At 35.5% G+C, this 18662-nt stretch overlaps 1 protein-coding gene across 1 annotated transcript; it reads right to left on the bottom strand.

Annotated features, from left to right (window-relative positions):
- Positions 1-16742: 16742 nt before the first annotated feature.
- LOC118189770 (multiple coagulation factor deficiency protein 2 homolog) lies at positions 16743-17698 on the bottom strand. Its single transcript, XM_035360437.2, has one exon. It carries the CDS (start codon positions 17681-17683, stop codon positions 17102-17104), a length of 582 nt encoding a protein of 193 aa, XP_035216328.1. The 5' UTR covers positions 17684-17698; the 3' UTR covers positions 16743-17101.
- Between the last annotated feature and the right edge of the window lie 964 nt (positions 17699-18662).

Below are 18662 nucleotides of genomic sequence, written 5' to 3'. Positions count from 1 at the left end.
ATTACAAGAAAAAATAGTACATTCTCCATACCACTTAGCTAAAAGCGGTAAAATCCTAGTATACGGTGCAGTCTTGGCGCGATTTTGAAAATTATCGCCAACTCCAAAATGACCCGTTTAACTACTCATCGTATATGTCCCGTTTACTGCTCATCATAAAGTCGCCAAAAGTAGCCAAATCCCTTGTGCAAGGGATACTAGGATTAAACCCTAAAAGCTTCTTATAATGGCTCTTTGGACTTTCTTATAATTCTTTTTGGACTGAAAAACTTCTTATTATGGCTCTTCCGACTCCAAAGAGACTTCTGATAGCTCTTTGGAATGCTAATATTGATATCTATGGCTAAATTCAAGGCATCTTTAGCTAAAAAATCGGCTTTTTCATTTCCATAGAATCCGTAATAAGTACACTCGTAAGCAAAACGGATATCAATGCTCAGTTTGAAATCGTATTATTTACTGTAATAATCTTGTATAATTGTTTGAAGAACGTTCCTAATTTCTCAACACAATACTGCTCAAAAAAGCCCGAAAAATTTAGCAGAGTTATCCGTTTTGCTGAATCTTCGGATTATGGTAACTTGGCGAAACTTTGGCGACTAACCCTGCTGCAGCAACCTGCTACTTTTTTTTAGACGCCACTTTGTTTTCACGAAGTAAAAGCATTTTTTTTTATATATATACTCAACATTTTTTCCAACAATCTGCTAGCCAAATTACGCTTATGCTAGAACTTTTATGGAACAAAAGTGCTTAATCATGACGAAGATTAGGTGCGAAATTGGGAGAAAGTGTAGAATCGTCCACTGCTTGGCGCGTTTTTTACGAATTGCATATAAACGGTATCCATATACACGTCGTCCTATTTTCACTTAAAAAAAATCCCAGAATTGCACAAAAATGGCATTGCGCACACTCTTGACTTTATTCATGTACACATCGACCTATTTTCACTTAAAAAGTCAAAGAAAATTGACAAAAATCCAAATCTTCTTACTCTTGTAAAAAGCGCCAAACAAATAAGTGGGCGATTCTGCACTTTGGCAGCGAAATTGTTTCTAAGTGCTTATTAGCTAAAATCCCGATTGGAATTTTCAGGAAAATGTCACATTACATGTTTCATGATCTTTCATTTCTCCGAGACAAAATAATCTACGATTCGAACTGTGTACTTCTAAGATTATTGCTAAAGTCCTAGCAATAAAAAGTATCTTTATCGCCTTACCAAAATGTCGCCAAATTACCTGTTACCATATTCCAAAGATTAGCCGATAAGTTCAATATAGTTTAGAAGACAACATACGATTTCGCTTCATTAAGGGTATTGTTTAAAAATTAACTTAATAACTTTTCATTTCTTTGAAGACAAACACTTTCACTTCAGTAAAAGAAATATCTAAACTGAGCTTACCTTGTCTTCCCGGACTGACTGCTGTGACTGCTTGCCTTGTATTTTTGAATTGATGAGTTGAACACAAGTCATCCTCAAATAAGCAGTCCAAATCTCGGAGTTGGTGAGGTTGAGTTCAAAACAAGTCATCTTCAAATAAACAGTCCAAATCTCCGAGTTGGTGAGTTTGAGTTTAAGACAAGTCATCTTTGGTAAAAGTTTACAATTGGGTGCCTCTTGTTATTTGGCGATTCTTCTTTGACGCCAAGATCGGCTCCAGGAAGGCACAATTCAAGATGGCCGCTATACAAAATCAAAATAAGAAGTGAAAGAATTACACAAACTCTGTGTCCATGTACACATCGATCTGTTTTCACTTGAAAAAACATCCTAGAATTGCACAAACTAGGCATTGCGCACTGGCTTAAATTTGTTCATGTACACATCAATCTATTTTCATTTAAATAAAATCAGGAAGCTAAAACAAAGTTAAAACTATCATGGTAACCAGAAGTGAAGTTTCATCGCCGAAATTTGAAAAAAATTGTCGCTAATCGAAGGGGCACCCATTTCTACACTAGAGCCGTCATCTTTAAATAAACAGTTCGAATCTCCGAGTTGGTGAGGTTGAGTTCAACACAAGTCATCTTCAAATAAACAGTTCAAATCTCCGAATTGGTGAGTTTGAGTTCAACACAAGTTATCTCCAAAGGAACAGTCCAAATCTCGGAGTTGCTGAGTTTGAGTTCAACACAAGTTATCTCCAAAGGAACAGTCCAAATCTCGGAGATGCTGAGTTTGAATTCAACACAAGTCATCCTTAAATAAACAGCCCAAATCGCGGCAAAACACAAATATATCGAACACAACACTATTAAACAAGTTCCAAAGTAAGTCTCAACACCAAAAACCAACTTTTCCGCCACCTATTCAAAGAAAGACGTTTCCTCCTCGAGTTTCGATAGTCTGAAACTGAACCGAAAACACCTGTCAAAAGCAGGTTGAGTTGTAGGGTGTTTCTCGCGCACGATAATTCTGTTGGTACATTTTCAAGGCTCTGTTTCTAACAGGTATTCATCATAGAACATGAAGAACTATTTGTTGTCCGATATTTCTCAAGTAGTTCATTTAAAAGTTGAAGTTCAAAGCTAAAACAGCACTTGGAATTAAATAATTCCAGCTACAGTAGTAAGTTGAAGCATTATTTTACAAATAAAAAAATACTTGCAAAGAAGATCACATATTTCAGAAGATTTCTCAGAGCGGTCAGACAGAAAACTCATTCATATCTTCTTTTAAAATACCAAAAGCACTGAACTGTTAATATGTTCACTCAATTTTCAAGAAATTAAAATTTTTATAGCTATGGAAATGTTATCATCTTGAATATGTGATAAAAACAGGAAAAGCAATTGTATATTCCGGCGTATAAATGAGCACTTTTAATACGAAAAATAAGATGGAAACTTATGGGAGCGTGTTATATGGCAGATATAAAAAGATAGATTTAAAAATAAAGAAAAAAAAAATCTGAAAAGTTTCAGATTTTAAATTACGTCCATAGGAGCGTTTTTTTAACTTTTTGTGTGTTACCTCTATTTATTAGTCCAAAGGGATTTGAATCCCGAAGGACTATTAGTTTCGTTTTGGCATTTTGCGTCGGACTCATAAATGTCGGTTCACTTTTCAAACTGTTGCCACAAAATGTTAGAGTCCTGCATTATATTTGAAGAAATTAAATAATGAAAAATCTGCATAAATGTATGTATATTTCTCGTATTGTGATAAAACAACGGTACATAGAGTCATCGAATTTTGAATAACGTAATCCTCCAACGAATATGAGTATGTGGAAGACCAAATTTGAAATTTGAAATTTGTTTTATGATCGATTTCCTATTTTTTAAAACTTTGACGAATTTTTGATTAACAAACTCAAGGATTTCAAAGCGAGCAATGGCAACGTTGTGCAGAAAAAACATTTTTATCTCCAGCGCGTGAGTTTCTGTATCGGAAATTCTAAAGATAGGCTCGTTTTAAAACTATTTTGCGACATTGCTGTTGCACTGGATCTTATGGTTTAAGTGCGAGGAACATGATATTTAATAAAGAAAGGTAACACACAAAATGTTAAAAAACGCCCCTTTGGACGTAATTTAAAATCTGAAACATTTCCGATTTTTTTTTTTTTTTTTTTTTTTTTTTTTTTTTTTTTTTAACATCATGTTCTACATACTCAAACTATAAAATTCAGCTCAACAGCAACATCGCAAAATAATTTTACAATAAGCACTTTTTTTTAAAGGCAGATTGTGAACAGTTAGAGTGTAACACAGTCCATTAATCTATACAAGGCCAGATGTGGTGGTCTCTTTATTATGGGAGGCACCCAATAGGTGGGCCACCATCGCCTCCTATGAAGGGGACACACAGTTACAACCATGCCTTCTCCGGGCTTCGAACCCAAGCCAGTCGGTATCTCAGTCAGGCTTCCCTAACCGTCTGCGCGGCTTTTAACCCTTTCCGGTACGCTACCTTTTAAAGTCAAAGTTTTGATTAAAAAAAAGGTAGGCAGTCTAATTACACCTAGAGGAGTACACAAGTAAAATTTTGTGAAGATAGCACTTATCGTTTTAATTCTGTGGGTATGCCCAAAGTGGCACACTGATTGAATAGAGCTTCCAAAAGAGTGCTCAAACGAGCCTCGCTATCAATTAACTGACCGATGAGATGCGGAGAAACAAAGAATACAGACTCTCCATTGTCCTAGTATCGGTGAGCCCGATCTGGGCACACCTAGGGTTCGCCGTTTGATTTTAGGCAAGATTTTAATGTAAAAATTTAAAACTAAATATAAAATAAGGAGATTAGCATACAGCCAAAAAATAACATAGAAATTTCTTTTCAAACAGTTCCTTTTATACCCTAAAAAAATCTGGAAGATTTCTTCGAAAAATGAGGATCTTAAAAAACTAAACATGGCTAAAATGTATGGACTGGTTTGTGTTGAGCTGCCATCTACTAGAAATAAAGAAGGTTCATAGTAACCTATAAATCATTTTTCATTCACTTTTTCTGTGCGCAGAGAAGGAAATTTTTAGGTGTGACCAGACCGGACACACAGTGCCGCAAAGGGTTAAAACGAGCATATCTCTAGAATTTCCGATACACATTCTCGCGTGCTGCAGGGAAAAAATGCCCCCCCGCACAGTGTTGCCATAGCTAGCTTTGAAAACGTTGAGTTTGTTAATCAAAAATTCGTTGAAGTGTTCCAAAATATGAAATGGATAATAAAACCAATTTCAAATTTTCAAATTCAAATTAGGGCTTCCTTATGCCCGTGTTCTATGGAAGCTTACGTTATTCAAATTTTGATGGCTCTAGGTACGGTCGTTTTATCACAACGCGAGAAACATACATACATTCATGAAGATTCTTCATTATTTAATTTCTTCAAATATAATACAGGGCGATAATATTGGGTGGCAACAGTTTGAAAAGGGAAACAACCTTTATCGGGAATCGACGCAAAATGCCAAAACGAAATTAATAGTCCTTCTGGGCAAATTGCTACTTTGGACTAAAAAGATGAGCATACATAATTTAATTTTTATACCTGTTTTGCCAAAACAGACCAAATTAAACACATTTCTGCCGCCAAGAATTAAACACATTTCTGCCGCCAAGAATTAATCACGTGTACTAATTTTGAATACGTTTCCTATTTGCTTTTCCCAAAAAATCTGACATGTACGCCATATGACGTTCTTGTATAGCCCATTAAATGATACACATTTCTTGCTGCACTGCATTTCAACGTGCCCACCAGCGGCCGAGCCGAGCGACAAAGTCGCTGAACACTGGTAGTTCGGTCCGAGGTTCGAATCCCGTGAACAGGCTGGCTGCATGGGTGTTTTCATATTCTCTATGTGTAACGTGTATGCCAACCAGTTTTCTTTAGAAAGTACTGCACGATGGCATCCCTCCCCTTAAGCAGATAGCCCTCGAAGCTTTTCCATAATCACATAAAAAAACCAACCATTTAAACTTATTTCCTCGAATTATTTTAACTCATACCTCGACGAATATTGAAAATGACATCAAAACTTGTAAGTTTCGAAATTAAGTATCCCGGTCAATTTTTCTCGTACGGAAGGCAAACTTTATGTACTTTTCTTTCCATAATGGGTATAAAAAAATTCCTAAAAATAAAATTAAGAATCGGACAACAAATTAAAAATTGGATTTCGTTATTTGTCCAAAATTAAAACTTTTTTTTTTTTTAAATTTGACCCTGCCAAAACAAATTTAAAAATTAAACCCTGCCAAAAAATATTAAACCTTGCCATTAATATTTTCGTCATTTGAAACACTTTTGTAACTGTGACTAAGGCTAGGTAAGAATTTTAAAACCGAAGGGGATTAGGTATATATATAAAAAACTAGATGTTGTAGCAGTCCCATAAACAAAATTTTAATGTTCTATTAGTAATCCATGTGTATTGTGGCTGTTTCAGATACATACGTGCATTGTTATCGTTTGAGATTATGTACATATGTACACACATACAGACATCACAAAAACTTTCTTTTTGAATCAATTTTATTATTTGTTTTGGAAAAATGAGTCCTGTATTCTGTACGTACGTACAGACGTCACACAAAAAATAGAGTAGATTAGATTATTTAATTAAGGCAAAGCCTCGAGGGCTATCTGCCTAATGGAAGGGATGCCTTCGTGGAGGACTTTCTAAGGGGAACTGGCTCGTATACACGTTACACATGGGGAAAACCACGAAAACACCCATGCAGCCAGCCCATTCGCGGGATTCGAACCTCGAACCGAACTACCAGTGTTCAGCGTCTTTACCGCTCGGCCACTGGTGGGTCACAAAAAATAGTCAAAATTAATGCGGTAACGGATGAAGTGGATATTTCCGTTGATATATGATTTCCAAAATTTTTCTTCGCCATTACAACACTTTCTTTAGAGTACAGCTCCAATTATCAGAACTCCTACTATCCGAATAGCTGATTATCCAAATCGGTTTCAGAATTTAAAGTAAAAAACTGATATGGAAACGCAGTGTTGGACAATCATCGATTTCAATCATTAAAAGGAGAAAAACTACACTTTTAAAGTTCATGTCATTGCTTGAAAAGGAAGATGGAAGTTCTTCAAGAAAATCAATGAAGGTAGAAATCAAGAAACAAAAATTTAGAAAATGTCGTTTTCAAGTGGATTTTGCAGCAACGTTCTATGGGAAGCCCAATTTCGGGTCCTATTCTTTGTGAAAAAAGCTAAGATCTTAAGTCAGAAGCTTGGCTGGTCCATTATTTGCTTTAAAGCAAATAATGGATTTTTTGTTGTGTAGTGTACAAATACATTTTCAAGGGGAAAGAAATGCGCGCGTCAGCCGCCCAGCGGCAATAGTCACTGAGCACTGGTAGTTCGGTTCGAAGTTTGAACCCCCCGAACGGGCTGGCTACATGGCCGCTTTCATGAATTTTCCCTGTGTGTTGCGTATACAGGGTGATTCTAAATTGTTTTTACAAATTAAGAGAGGTGATACTACTCATTTAGATGAGCAATAATTACCATAGAACACAGGGTCGCATTCCACTCTGGGAGGTCGAAAAGAGAAATATTAGAATTCCAACCTGAAGAGAATTTAATGGTGTTGGTATATTTAATTATGGCAAAGCACACGAGGGGTATCTGCCTAAGGGGAGTGATGCCTTCATGGAGGACGTTCTAAGGGAACATGGCTCACATACACGTTACACATGGGGAAAACCACGAAAACACCCATGCAGCCAGCAGGGATTCGAACCTCGGACCGAACTACCAGTGTTCAGCGACTTTACCGCTCGACCGCTGGTGGGCTAAGAGAGTTTAATGAAAATCTCATACAGTGCACAAACCGGATAAAACCGAAAACTTGGCGTTCGAGTGTTAATTCGAGCTCAGATTTTGATGGCAAACACTCAAATGCACATCTTTGGTTGGGAAGCTCAAAACCTCGCAAACGATGGCAACAAATTAATTATCTAAATTATTAGAGGGAAATTATCTATTAGGGGGGAAAAAGTGTCACCTTGATATCAAGTGTCAAGGTAGCAGTTTTTTCCCCTTCGCCATCTTCTATCCTGTTCTCCTAGACTTACTATGCTGCGCTCATTCTAGTATTTAACTCTTTAACTGTCAAGTTATTTTGATGATTTGGGTACACAAATTGTCAAATTTTTTTATTGCAAAAACGAAATGTTTAGCATAAAATAAAATATACTTAAGTAGTTAAAAATTGATATTTTGACGTACATGGGTAAAATTTTTAAAGTTTTGTAGCCACTGCATATTCTCTTTGAGGCGGCTGCCACTCAACAAGGCATTTGCAAAGTTCGCTTCTAGTGGAGCATTATTTTCTAAAAATGGAAAAAATTAATTATTTTCTAAAACATAAATAAATATAAGTGAATACCTATTAGTAGTTCAGTAATTCAGTCTTATGTGGTACAACTGGAAACACTTTTCCAAGCACAAACCAACTCCACAATCACTACACGAGAATCGTGATTCCTTCCTTATCTTTTCCCCATTTTTATCCTTTTTCGAACAACACACTTTGCACTGTCTTGTAGGCTCACGTTTCGCAGGAATAGGAGGAAAATGGGATATAAAATGTCGTTCAGTAAGACGGGCAGGGTTATCTATTGTAGGTGGTCTGCCAACATTCTTTTGTCCAGAAGCTGCATCATCATATTTATGTAAAAGCTCTTCTAAAACTTGGATTCGAAATTCTAAAAATTTAATACGTTTCCCAACTACATTTTTATAGAGCAAATATGAGTTCCAGAGTACCTTGTCTAGTAAATATAAAAATATCTTTTTATAATATTTTATTTGACGTTTCCGGATTGTTGGATGAAAGGATATTTCCTGATCACAGCGATCTACACCACCCATAGTTAGACCGTAATTAGAAACAATCTTCGGCTTGAGTATATCTCCATTTTTTATTTTTGAGGCTGACCATGGAAGTATCATGAATACTGCTCATCAAACACACATCCTTCATCTTCGGTTGAAGTATCTAAATCATCTATATAACGTTTCAAAGAACTGGACGCTATTTTACAACAAAAAGATCCCGTGCACCTTGAACCAAATAACCTCTAACCTTTGAAATCTTCAGTAAAGTGCTGTCATCTATTGAACTGAGCGCACATTAACTTTTCCCGTGATACAGTCGGGTTTGACAAAGAGATGAAGCCGAAATAAACGTCTCCCGATATATATTCGGGTATAACAATACGATGCACTCAAAAAAAAAATTAACCCGAGTAATATTCGGGCGTGACATTTTCGAACACTAGTGCTGTGCCCGAGATAATCTCGGGCATGACAGTTAAAAGGTTAAAGCGCCCTTCTATGGGACACGAAGTTCTGACAGCCGGAACGCAGCATGAAGTTTTCATGCTAATCCCGCCATCGAGCCTGATACAGCGGAAGTTGGAATTAGTTGATAATATTCAGCCCTTGATTACATAATTAATTTGCTGCAATTGTTTGCGAGGTTCAGACTTCGCCAACCACAGATGTGCGTTTGAGTGTTTACCATCAAAGTCTGAGCTCAAATTAACACTCGAACGCCACGTTTTCGGTTTTATTCGTTTTGTGCAATCTCTGAGTTTTTCAGTAAACTGATTGTGCAACTTTTGCGGTCGTTCATTTGCTCTCCCAACACAGTTGTAATTTCAGGTTGGGATTCTAATATTACTCTTTTCTGCCTCCCAGAATAGAATGTGCCCCTACGGTAATTATTGCTCACCTGGATGAGTACAGTCGACCCTCTTAAGATGTAAAAACAATTTAGAATCACACTGTATCCCAGCCAGTTTCTCCCTTACTAAGTCCCCCACGAAGGCATTCCTCTCTTTCGTTTAGTGCCTGTGGGCGAAGCACATAAATAAAAAATCTGATGTGTACACCACATGACTTCCTTGTACGGAATATTAAATTATACGCATTTTGTTCTTGAATTTCATTTAAATTGATTGGATTGAATAAAATCTACTTCGTTGGCAGCGCATAAACCACAATAGAATAAAGGCACTCTTTAAAATTCACTATATTCGTTTACTATAACGACACTCTGAATGCACAAAATTTATATCATTTGAAGAATTATCTTATCGTTGCCACATGTTCTATTCAAATACTATAATAAAACTTGAACGATGTATGAAAGTAATTAAGCAAACAAAACAGAAAAGAAACAGTTTTTCACAGACGATTTAGTATTTCTCATTGAATTAATTCAGTTCTCACTTCGCGACAAGCCAAAAATACATAAAAACTCAAAATATCTGCATTAAAAAATACGAAGTAAATCTTAAATACTTATTTCCCTGAAAAAATTTCAGAAAGGATTAAGCATGATTTAATTCGCAATAATAAATGAAGGCGTTATTTTTGTGTTGCGAAGCTTAGTCTCTCTAGATTGGCTACAAATCTACAATTCTGGTGTTTCAAATGTAAACAAATATGTACGCCACGTTATTTAAAACTTAACCGCACTTAAACGGCTTTTAAATTGTTGATAATTGTACAAATATTGCTTCCAGAGTTAGGAAAGGCAAAAAAACTTTAACCGGAAGATAAAAACAACATAAATCAATCATTTTTAGAGCAAAAAAAATGTACAATTTATAAGCATACAAGAGTAAAGAAACTGATGAGCCGGGTAACAGAGTGGATATATATATAAATATATTTATATACGTTTGGTGCGGCCGATTGCAACCAATCTACGAGGTGTACATCTACATGTTATAGCAGTCCTATATACAAAATTTTAACGTTCTGAGGCTACACGTTTTTGAGTTATGCGAGATACGTACGTACGTACATACATTCGTACAGACGCCACGAAAAATTCTCTTCAGAATTCATATTAAGGCACTTTTTTAGTTTTTGTTTGGAGGAAAAGAGTCTTTTATTCTGTCCTTACTTACAGATATCACACAACAACATAGTTAAATTGAATTCGATAGCGGTCAAAATGGATATTTTCTTTGAAATATTTTGCCCGAAACTTTTCGCGATTACAATACTTTCTTTTTACTTCGTGCAAGGAAGTAAAAAAGGGGAAAGACCATTAAACAGTATTATCTAATATCAGAATTGTTTACGGATCTGGATATGCAATTCAATTACACTTTCCAGGCACTAGAATTTCAGTGCATTCAGTTGCATATAAGATAATTATTTGCTTTCCGCACCTCATATAAGCAATGGCAAACGGGATAATCCCCTTTTACACTTCCCTAAATTATCAAGCGCATAATAACCAAGCTCATTAGTCATTGATAAAAAAATAGGTTTAGTTTATGTGATTACTTCAAAGCCTCGAGGGCTATCTGCCTAAGGAGAGTGATGTCTTCGTGGAGGACTTTCTAAGGGAAACTTACTCGTATACACATTACACATGTAGAAAACCAAGAAAACACTTATGCAGCCAACCGTTCCCGGAATTCGAACTACGAACCGAACCACCAATGTTCAGCGACTTTACCGCTCGCCGGCTGGTGCGCCAAATAGAACGAGAAGTAGCAAATAAAATAAGCAAAGCAGTGGGAAAAAAAGTAGCAAATACAATGTTCCAGTGTATTTCAAGCACATTTTACCTTTTCAATCTTGCTCAGATTTTTAACTGTCGTTAGGAATTTCTAAACTCAGAGTTATTATAAATGGCTTAAAATAAATTTGAAAATTTAACCCCTTGACTACGAATTAAAAGAAAAAAAGAACTACCCGATTTTCTATCAAGGTGGACAAAATATGTCATAAACAAAGTAAATTTAGCATTTGGGACTTTTTTGACAAACGGTTTTCAAGCCAAAGGCTGGGACATATGTGTCCCTTAGTTATTGGTGGGATATATATGTCCCACCCGTAGCGGTCGACTTACTATAAGCCCACCTATTATTCTGGAAAACTTTATTATATGAAATAGATTTACATCGTACGGTACAGGGTAAAGCATTCTTCTCATAACCCAACATCACACATTGGGCAACTCATATTTGTGCTTTTCACCGTGTTCACTTGTGTACAACGTACACGGCGGCATCTTGATTGATGATCACCCAAGATTTAGGAGATTCCGAGTACTTTTTAACCCAGAAATTATTTTTAAACATTTATTGGGACATATATATCATTAGTAGTCAAAGGATTAAAGTCCCGTCATTACTAACCGATATAGAACTATTAGCAATTGAACATATTCGGGCTAATCTTTGGAATATGATAACATATAGGGTTAATCTTTGGATTATGGTAATTTGGCGATTTTTTGGAGAACATTTGGCGACCAACCCTGCTACAGCAACCTGCTAGTTTTTGTTTGGACGCCATTTTGTTTTCACGAAGTAAAGACATTTTTTTTTTTTAATCAACATTTTTTCCAACAATCTGCTAGCCGAATTACACTTATCCTAGAACTTTTATGGAACAAAAATGCTTACTCATGACGAAGAGTAGGTGCGAAATTGGGAGAAAGTGCAAAATCGCAAACTGCTTGCCGCATGTTTAAGAATTGCACATATACAGCATCCATGTACACGTCGACCTATTTTCACTTAAAAAAACATCCCAGAATTGCACAAAAATGGCATTGCGCACACTTTTAACTTTATCCATGTACACTGCTAAAGTCCTATCTAGTAACCTTTATCGCCTTACCAAACTGTCGCCAAACTACCTGTTACCATATTCCAAAGATTAGCCATAGGTAGTTTGGCGACAAAGGTTACTAGCTAGGACGATAAAGGTTACTAGCTAGGACTTTAGCAATAATCTGAGAAGTACACAATTCGAATCACAGACTATTTTGTCTCAGAGAAATGAGAGATCATGAGACATGTCATGTGACATTTTCCGGAAAATTCGAATCGGGTTTTAGCTAATAAGCACTTAGAAACAATTTCGCTGCTAATGTACAGAATGGCCACTTATTTGTTTGGCGCTCTTTACAAGAGTAAGAAGAATTGGATTTTTGTCAAATTTCTTTGACTTAAGTGAAAATAGGTCGATGTACAGATGGATAAAGTCAAGAGTGTGCGCAATGCCATTTTTGTGAAATTCTGTGATGTTTTTTTAAGTGAAAATAGGTCGACGTGTACATGGATACCGTGTATCTGCAATTCTTAAAAACGCGGCAAGCAGTGGACGATTCTACACTTTCTCTCAATTTCGCACCTAATCTTCGTCATGATCAAGCACTTTTGTTCCATAAAATTTTTAGCATTAGCGTAATTCGGCTAGCAGATTGTTGGAAAAAATGTTGAGTAAAAAAAAAAAATGCCTTTACTTCTTGAAAACAAAATGGCGTCAAAAAAAAAAAGAAAAAGAAAAAGAAAAAGAAACTAGCAGGTTGCTGTTGCAGAGTTGGTCGCCAAAGTTTCGCCAAGTAATCCGAAGATTCATCCATATTCGATTATTCAGATCCGTTATGTGAAGAGGCTAAGGTTCAAGAGAAATTTATAAAGCAACCACCTTCTATGGTCATACTTAGCAAACTAATTACTGAATGTGTAATGTACAAATTTCCGGTGTTACCAAACACTTCAGAAATGGCCGCTGTACCAACACGACGGAAAAGGGTTCGCTTAGTGCAAATTCATTGAATTTTACATAGTAAAGTTGAATTTTTCCATTCTGTAAATAAATGATCTAATAGTGTCACTAATTCTAGAAGCTTGTGTGCGTGATTATGACAAACCCTTGAGAGCTATCTGCCTAAGGGGAGGACTTTTCTAAGGGAAATTGGCTCGTATACACGTTACACACTGAGAAAACTACGAAACCGCCCATCTAGGCAGCCTCTTTCCGGGATTCAAACCTCGGACCGAACTACCAGTGTTCAGCGACTTTACCGCTCGACCGCCAAATAAAACGAGAAGCAGCAAATAAAATGAGCAAAGCAGGAAAGAAAGTAGCAAATACAATGCCGAGGTGCATTGCGAGCACATTTTGTCTTTTCATTCTCGCTCAGATTTTTAATTGAAGTTAGGAATTTCTAAGCTTAAAGTTTATTATACATGTTTTTAAATGAAGTCGAAAATTTAACCCTTTCACTATGAATTCTTTAAAAAAATTCAAATTTTTGGTACTTTTCCGTTTTGCCGGCGCAAACGATAAAGTCGCCAATAATAGTTTAACTGATGCCAGACGGAATATCTTCGCTGGTAACCTTTTACGCCTCAGTTTCAAAACAAGTTGAAGCCATTTCTTATCAGATTGTTTCTTTCAATACTGGCATACAATAATATAGAATTTTTACACGATATTTAAATTTTATCCCCTAAGACAATTCACGGTAATTAAGTCAATTAGAACGCAATTACACCGCTCATCCGAAGGCGAAATCAAGTGTTAAATTCATCAATTCTAATGACTAGCGAAGTAAAGCACTGCGGTTTTACATAATTTCTGAGTAAGCTATTCGTACGAATTGAAATAATTCTTGCATTTAAACTTGTATTCCAAATTAAGATTTAACTTGAAATTAATGTAGATAATTACTGAGCGAATTAGATTTTAGTAGCGTAGTTTACGTGAGATGAGATCACTTGGGGTCACGTGATACGAACCGGCGAATCAGGATTTTGAACCATGAAATCCTAGTAAATTCTTAAATTAATGTCTTTTTACAAATTTATTGTCTTTATTTATTGGCTTTTTACAAAATTTTAAACCATATTAAAAGGTTTATGCCTTCAAAATAAAAAAAAATTCTTAGAGTTAACATTTTTTATGTGTATACTGTATGTTGTCGCCAACAGTCTGCTTGGCGAGATTTGCGCCGGCGAAACGGAAAAGTACCAAATTTTTTAATTGTAGTTAGGAATTTCTAAGCCTATTCGCGACTTTCATCAAACTACCAGAGCTCAGCGACTTTACCATTCGTAACTAGTATTTTTAATAAAAAGCAATTTAACTCTGAAAATTTGGTTTATTTGATTATAGTAAAGCACTGGAAAGCTATCTGCCTAATCGGAGAGGATGCCTTCGAGGAGGACTTTCTAAGAAAAATTATCTTGTATACATTTTCAAAAACGCTCATTCATTCTTTACTGGGATTCGAACTACAGAGTTTTCTTTGTCATTATTATTACGAATAAGTTATTTAATGTTTGTATTACAAATCTAGAAGAACGAAGGTGTTAATTTACAGCATTGTAAGTTAGAGTTAAGTTTTCACAAGTACCTTCGAAACTTTAGCATACCTTACTTATAACGAACTTAATGCCCATGTCGAAATAAAATTAATTCCAAAATAAAATCGTTTTAACCGTGGATTTTTAACATACTACTGAATCGAAGTGAATTTTACACGATTGCTACCATCTCGTTCTTGGTAACTTTCATAGGAAAGTTTAAATCTGAGTATACTATGAAAGTGTAGAAGAAATATGAACCTTGAATCTATTCCACCGGCTCTAAAAATGTTTTAAATATCTCAAACAAAATGGTTCTTGCTTTCTTCGACTGAACACAATACCGACGACCTTTAATACTCTAAAATCTTCGAAGCAGTTGCGTATTGAACTGTTACTCAGCTATGCAATTTTATTTCTTTTTCATAGATTCCATACTTTCACATTTAATTTGGCTAAGGTAACCTTACAGTATATTACTCTTCTACTTCGATTTGCCGTATACTTTTGCATTGGAAAGCAACGTGAACTTCTAATGGTATTGAACATTTTCAGGTAAAGTAAAGACTTATGAATGTCTACAGTATTTTTAGAAAGAACTTTAGCTACATTCGAATGACAAAGCATGAACTTTGCTTATTATCATGCAATAATGTTTAATTGTACTCGTCGATAAACAGGAAACTTTACAACTATAATAGGCAGATTTTTCCCACATTTGTAAACGAGTTTGAAATTATTCTTTCTGGATTTTTCAGGGGCATGGCTACGTTTATTCATTTAATAAGAGTTCCGTTATAATGGTTGGGTTTCTTTTTAGAACTTTACAGTATAATATTAAACTTCTACTTCAATTTCCTGTCGTACTTGAAAGCAAGGCGAATTACAGAGCGTATGGAACATTTTTAGGTAATCATGTAAAAGCACGTGAATTTCTACAGTATTTTTAGAATGAAACTTTAGCTACATTCGAAAGACAAAACGTAAAGTTTCCTCATTATCGTGAAATAAGGTTTAATTGTAGACGTGAGTGGAATAGATAGATAAAATTTAAGACTATAATGAACAGTTTTTCCACGTTTTAAAACGAGTTTGAAATATTGTTACTGCTTGTTCATTTAATAAGAGTTGTTGGTTGGCGGTTTTTTTTATAGCATAATAATTTTGTCTTGAAAGTTAAACTTAGGTCTCTAGTTAGAAACCGAGCATGAGATCACTGGCACTAGGTACTCGAACAAACACAATTTATACCATATCGCAAAGCTGCATATAGTTAAAATAAGTACGAAATAGTTCTTCCAATGCTATGAACAATCAGATGTTATATAAATGGTACGAAACTAACCCAAAGGTGATATGAAGTATTTCGGTAAACCTTTCCCAATTTCAGCACTTGCTAAAATGTTAAGTAAGACATCTGAAGGTGCTCATTTACAAATTATATATCTTAATATCAATATATATTAATATTTAAAGTTTGCTTATGTAATTACCACAAAGCCTGCAGAGCTATTTGCCCAAGGGGATGGATGCCTTCGTAGAGGACTTTCTAATGGAAACTGGGTCATATAAGCGTTACACATGCCAAAACTACAGAAACATATGCAGATGGCCCGTTCGCGAGATTCGAACATCAGACCAAAATTCAGTGTTTAGAGACTTTACCGTTCGGTGTAGGGACTTAATATTTAAGGACTTCATTGTGGTGAACAAATTTATTCTGAAAGCGTAAATACTGAAGTACCTGAAACATTTAATACTGGTTATAATATTAATCTGAATTTGTTTTTATGGTTAGGAACTTCAAACAGAAGCCCAAGCCTCAAAATTAAACAGAACTTAATTTAAAAGACGCAATAAGTTTCCTTTCTAAAACAGGCTGTACAGTAATATAATCTTGCTAAAGTACCAGAATCTGTTATTAATCATCTTGTAGAAGAAAATTCGAAACACGAGATCTTATTAGTCTCGTTCCTCTTAAACATTGTTGGCATGAAGTTTGGATCACAACTACGAATTAGGTAAATAAGTATTTTAAGAGTACCTAAAACTAAACTGAAAATAAACTGGGAAATAAAATTTAGACAATAAATGTTAGAACTTTTAACATGAAATACAAGAAAAATAGAGAGAAACCTCAAATGATTTTATTTTTCCACAACATTAAAGAGAGAAACCTATTCGACATTCAATAAATTAAAATTTTACAATATTACACAGTCAATGTTAAAGCTTAAAATTTTGCAACATAAACATGCATAGCATCAAGTCTAGTCTTTAAAATCCAGTTTTAAAACTAGTTCAGTCACAGGTCCATATAACAAATATAATCATCCATTAGATTCGTGATAACAATAAAGTTCCTCGCAATAAAACTCGCTATCACGCTCTAAAATTCAATTTTAAAGCTGCGTTCACTGGTAAAAGCTGAAATAAATATTCGGAAAACTTGAAGTAACTCACGTCAAAGCGATCAGCAGTCGGTTAAAAACCTCTACTCTTTTGAGCTGCTACGAATTCCGAGTAGTCAATAAAGCCATCCAAGTTCTTGTCATCCATCTTCAAGATTGGGTCGATCATAAACTCCAACTCGGCATCGGTAAAGATCTTCGTAGGTCTGTGGCCCACCGAGTGGCTTTCTTCTGCGTGGAAGTGCAGCAATGCTTTGACCAGCTCACAGCCATCCAGTTTGTTGTTGCCTTCCAAGTCGTGGGCTTTGAAATAGTGAAATTGTAATTCATTATCAGTCATGCTGTCCAAGTCCGCAATACCTTGCAGGTGACTGCCGAGGTGGTCTTTATCTTGCACATGGGATTTATCTCTCAGCATAGAAGAGGATCCATCGTTTTCGGTGCTTGCAATGAGAAAAATGGCGAAGGCAGAAACAACTACAGCGATAAACGAAGACATTTTCAAACAATCCCTTTGCACAAACAAGTTTAAAGACGAGATAACACTGGACACGCTTCCACAAGCTGCTTTTAAACGTAGGTGTAGCTGCACTGCACACAACCAACAGACGACAAAGAACGACTTACGTTTCACGTGCAGTGGCTTTATACCCATCTAATCTTGTTCGCGCTTGCGTGAAATGCAACCCACTCATTTACATACGAGCGCTTCGATCGACTGTTTCGCTAAACACGTAAAAATAATTATTTTCAGTACAAGAATTTAAACATTTAATAAACACATAAGCCGAACATAGAATATTTCATTGCTAAATACTTCTATCGTATATTTTTTTAAAAACGCTCTGAATATTTTCAATCATTATAATGGGATTCAATCGAAAGGTAGTTATGTAGCAAGTTCATAAAATTGAGAAAACACTATAATTTATTCGAAGCCAAATGCGTTTCATGTGATTTAATTCAGTAACACGTCACTATGTATCCCATGGAAAAAATACATACTAAGAACATTCACAGAAAAATAGTTATATGTATCAGAATGTTCTATGTTTGTTCGATGAATCATCGGTTGAAATATAATAAATGCTTCTTTTCTGTTGACAGATCAAATATTGCGATAATTACTTCCTTGTACGAAGTAAAAAGGGAGTATTGTAATCGTCAAAAGTTAAGGCAGCATATTTCAACGAAAATATCCATTTTGACCGCTATCGAATGCAATTTAACGATGTTTTTGCGTGATATCTGCACGTAAGGACAGAATAAACGACTCGTTTCATCCAAAAAAATTATAAAACTGCTTTAAAATTAATTCTGAAGAGAATTTTTCGTGGCGTCTGTACGAACATATGTACGTACGTACGTATCTCGCATAACTCAAAAACGAGTAGCCTCAGAACGTTGAAATTTTGTATATAGGACTGCTATAACATGTAGATGTGCACCTCGTATTCTGGTTGCAATCGGCCGCACCAAACGTATATAAATATATTTATATATATATCCACTCTGTTACCCGGCTCAGTGATCTCAGTTTCTTTACTCTTATATGTTTAAAAATTGTACATTTTTTGCTTTCAAAATGATTGTATTATGTTTTTTTTTATCTTCTGGTTAAGGTTTTTATGCCT

This window comes from Stegodyphus dumicola, chromosome 2 (genome assembly GCF_044657685.1).
Source record: "Stegodyphus dumicola isolate Sdum_Otavi_A_Nest chromosome 2, ASM4465768v1".
NCBI lineage: Eukaryota > Metazoa > Arthropoda > Arachnida > Araneae > Eresidae > Stegodyphus > Stegodyphus dumicola.
This window is presented reverse-complemented; position numbering and strand designations above follow the sequence as displayed.

What these genes read in the sequence shown, in the direction of transcription:
- LOC118189770 (XM_035360437.2), bottom strand. Translation starts at nt 17,683, where the DNA reads ATGGGTATAAAGCCACTGCACGTGAAACGTAAGTCGTTCTTTGTCGTC.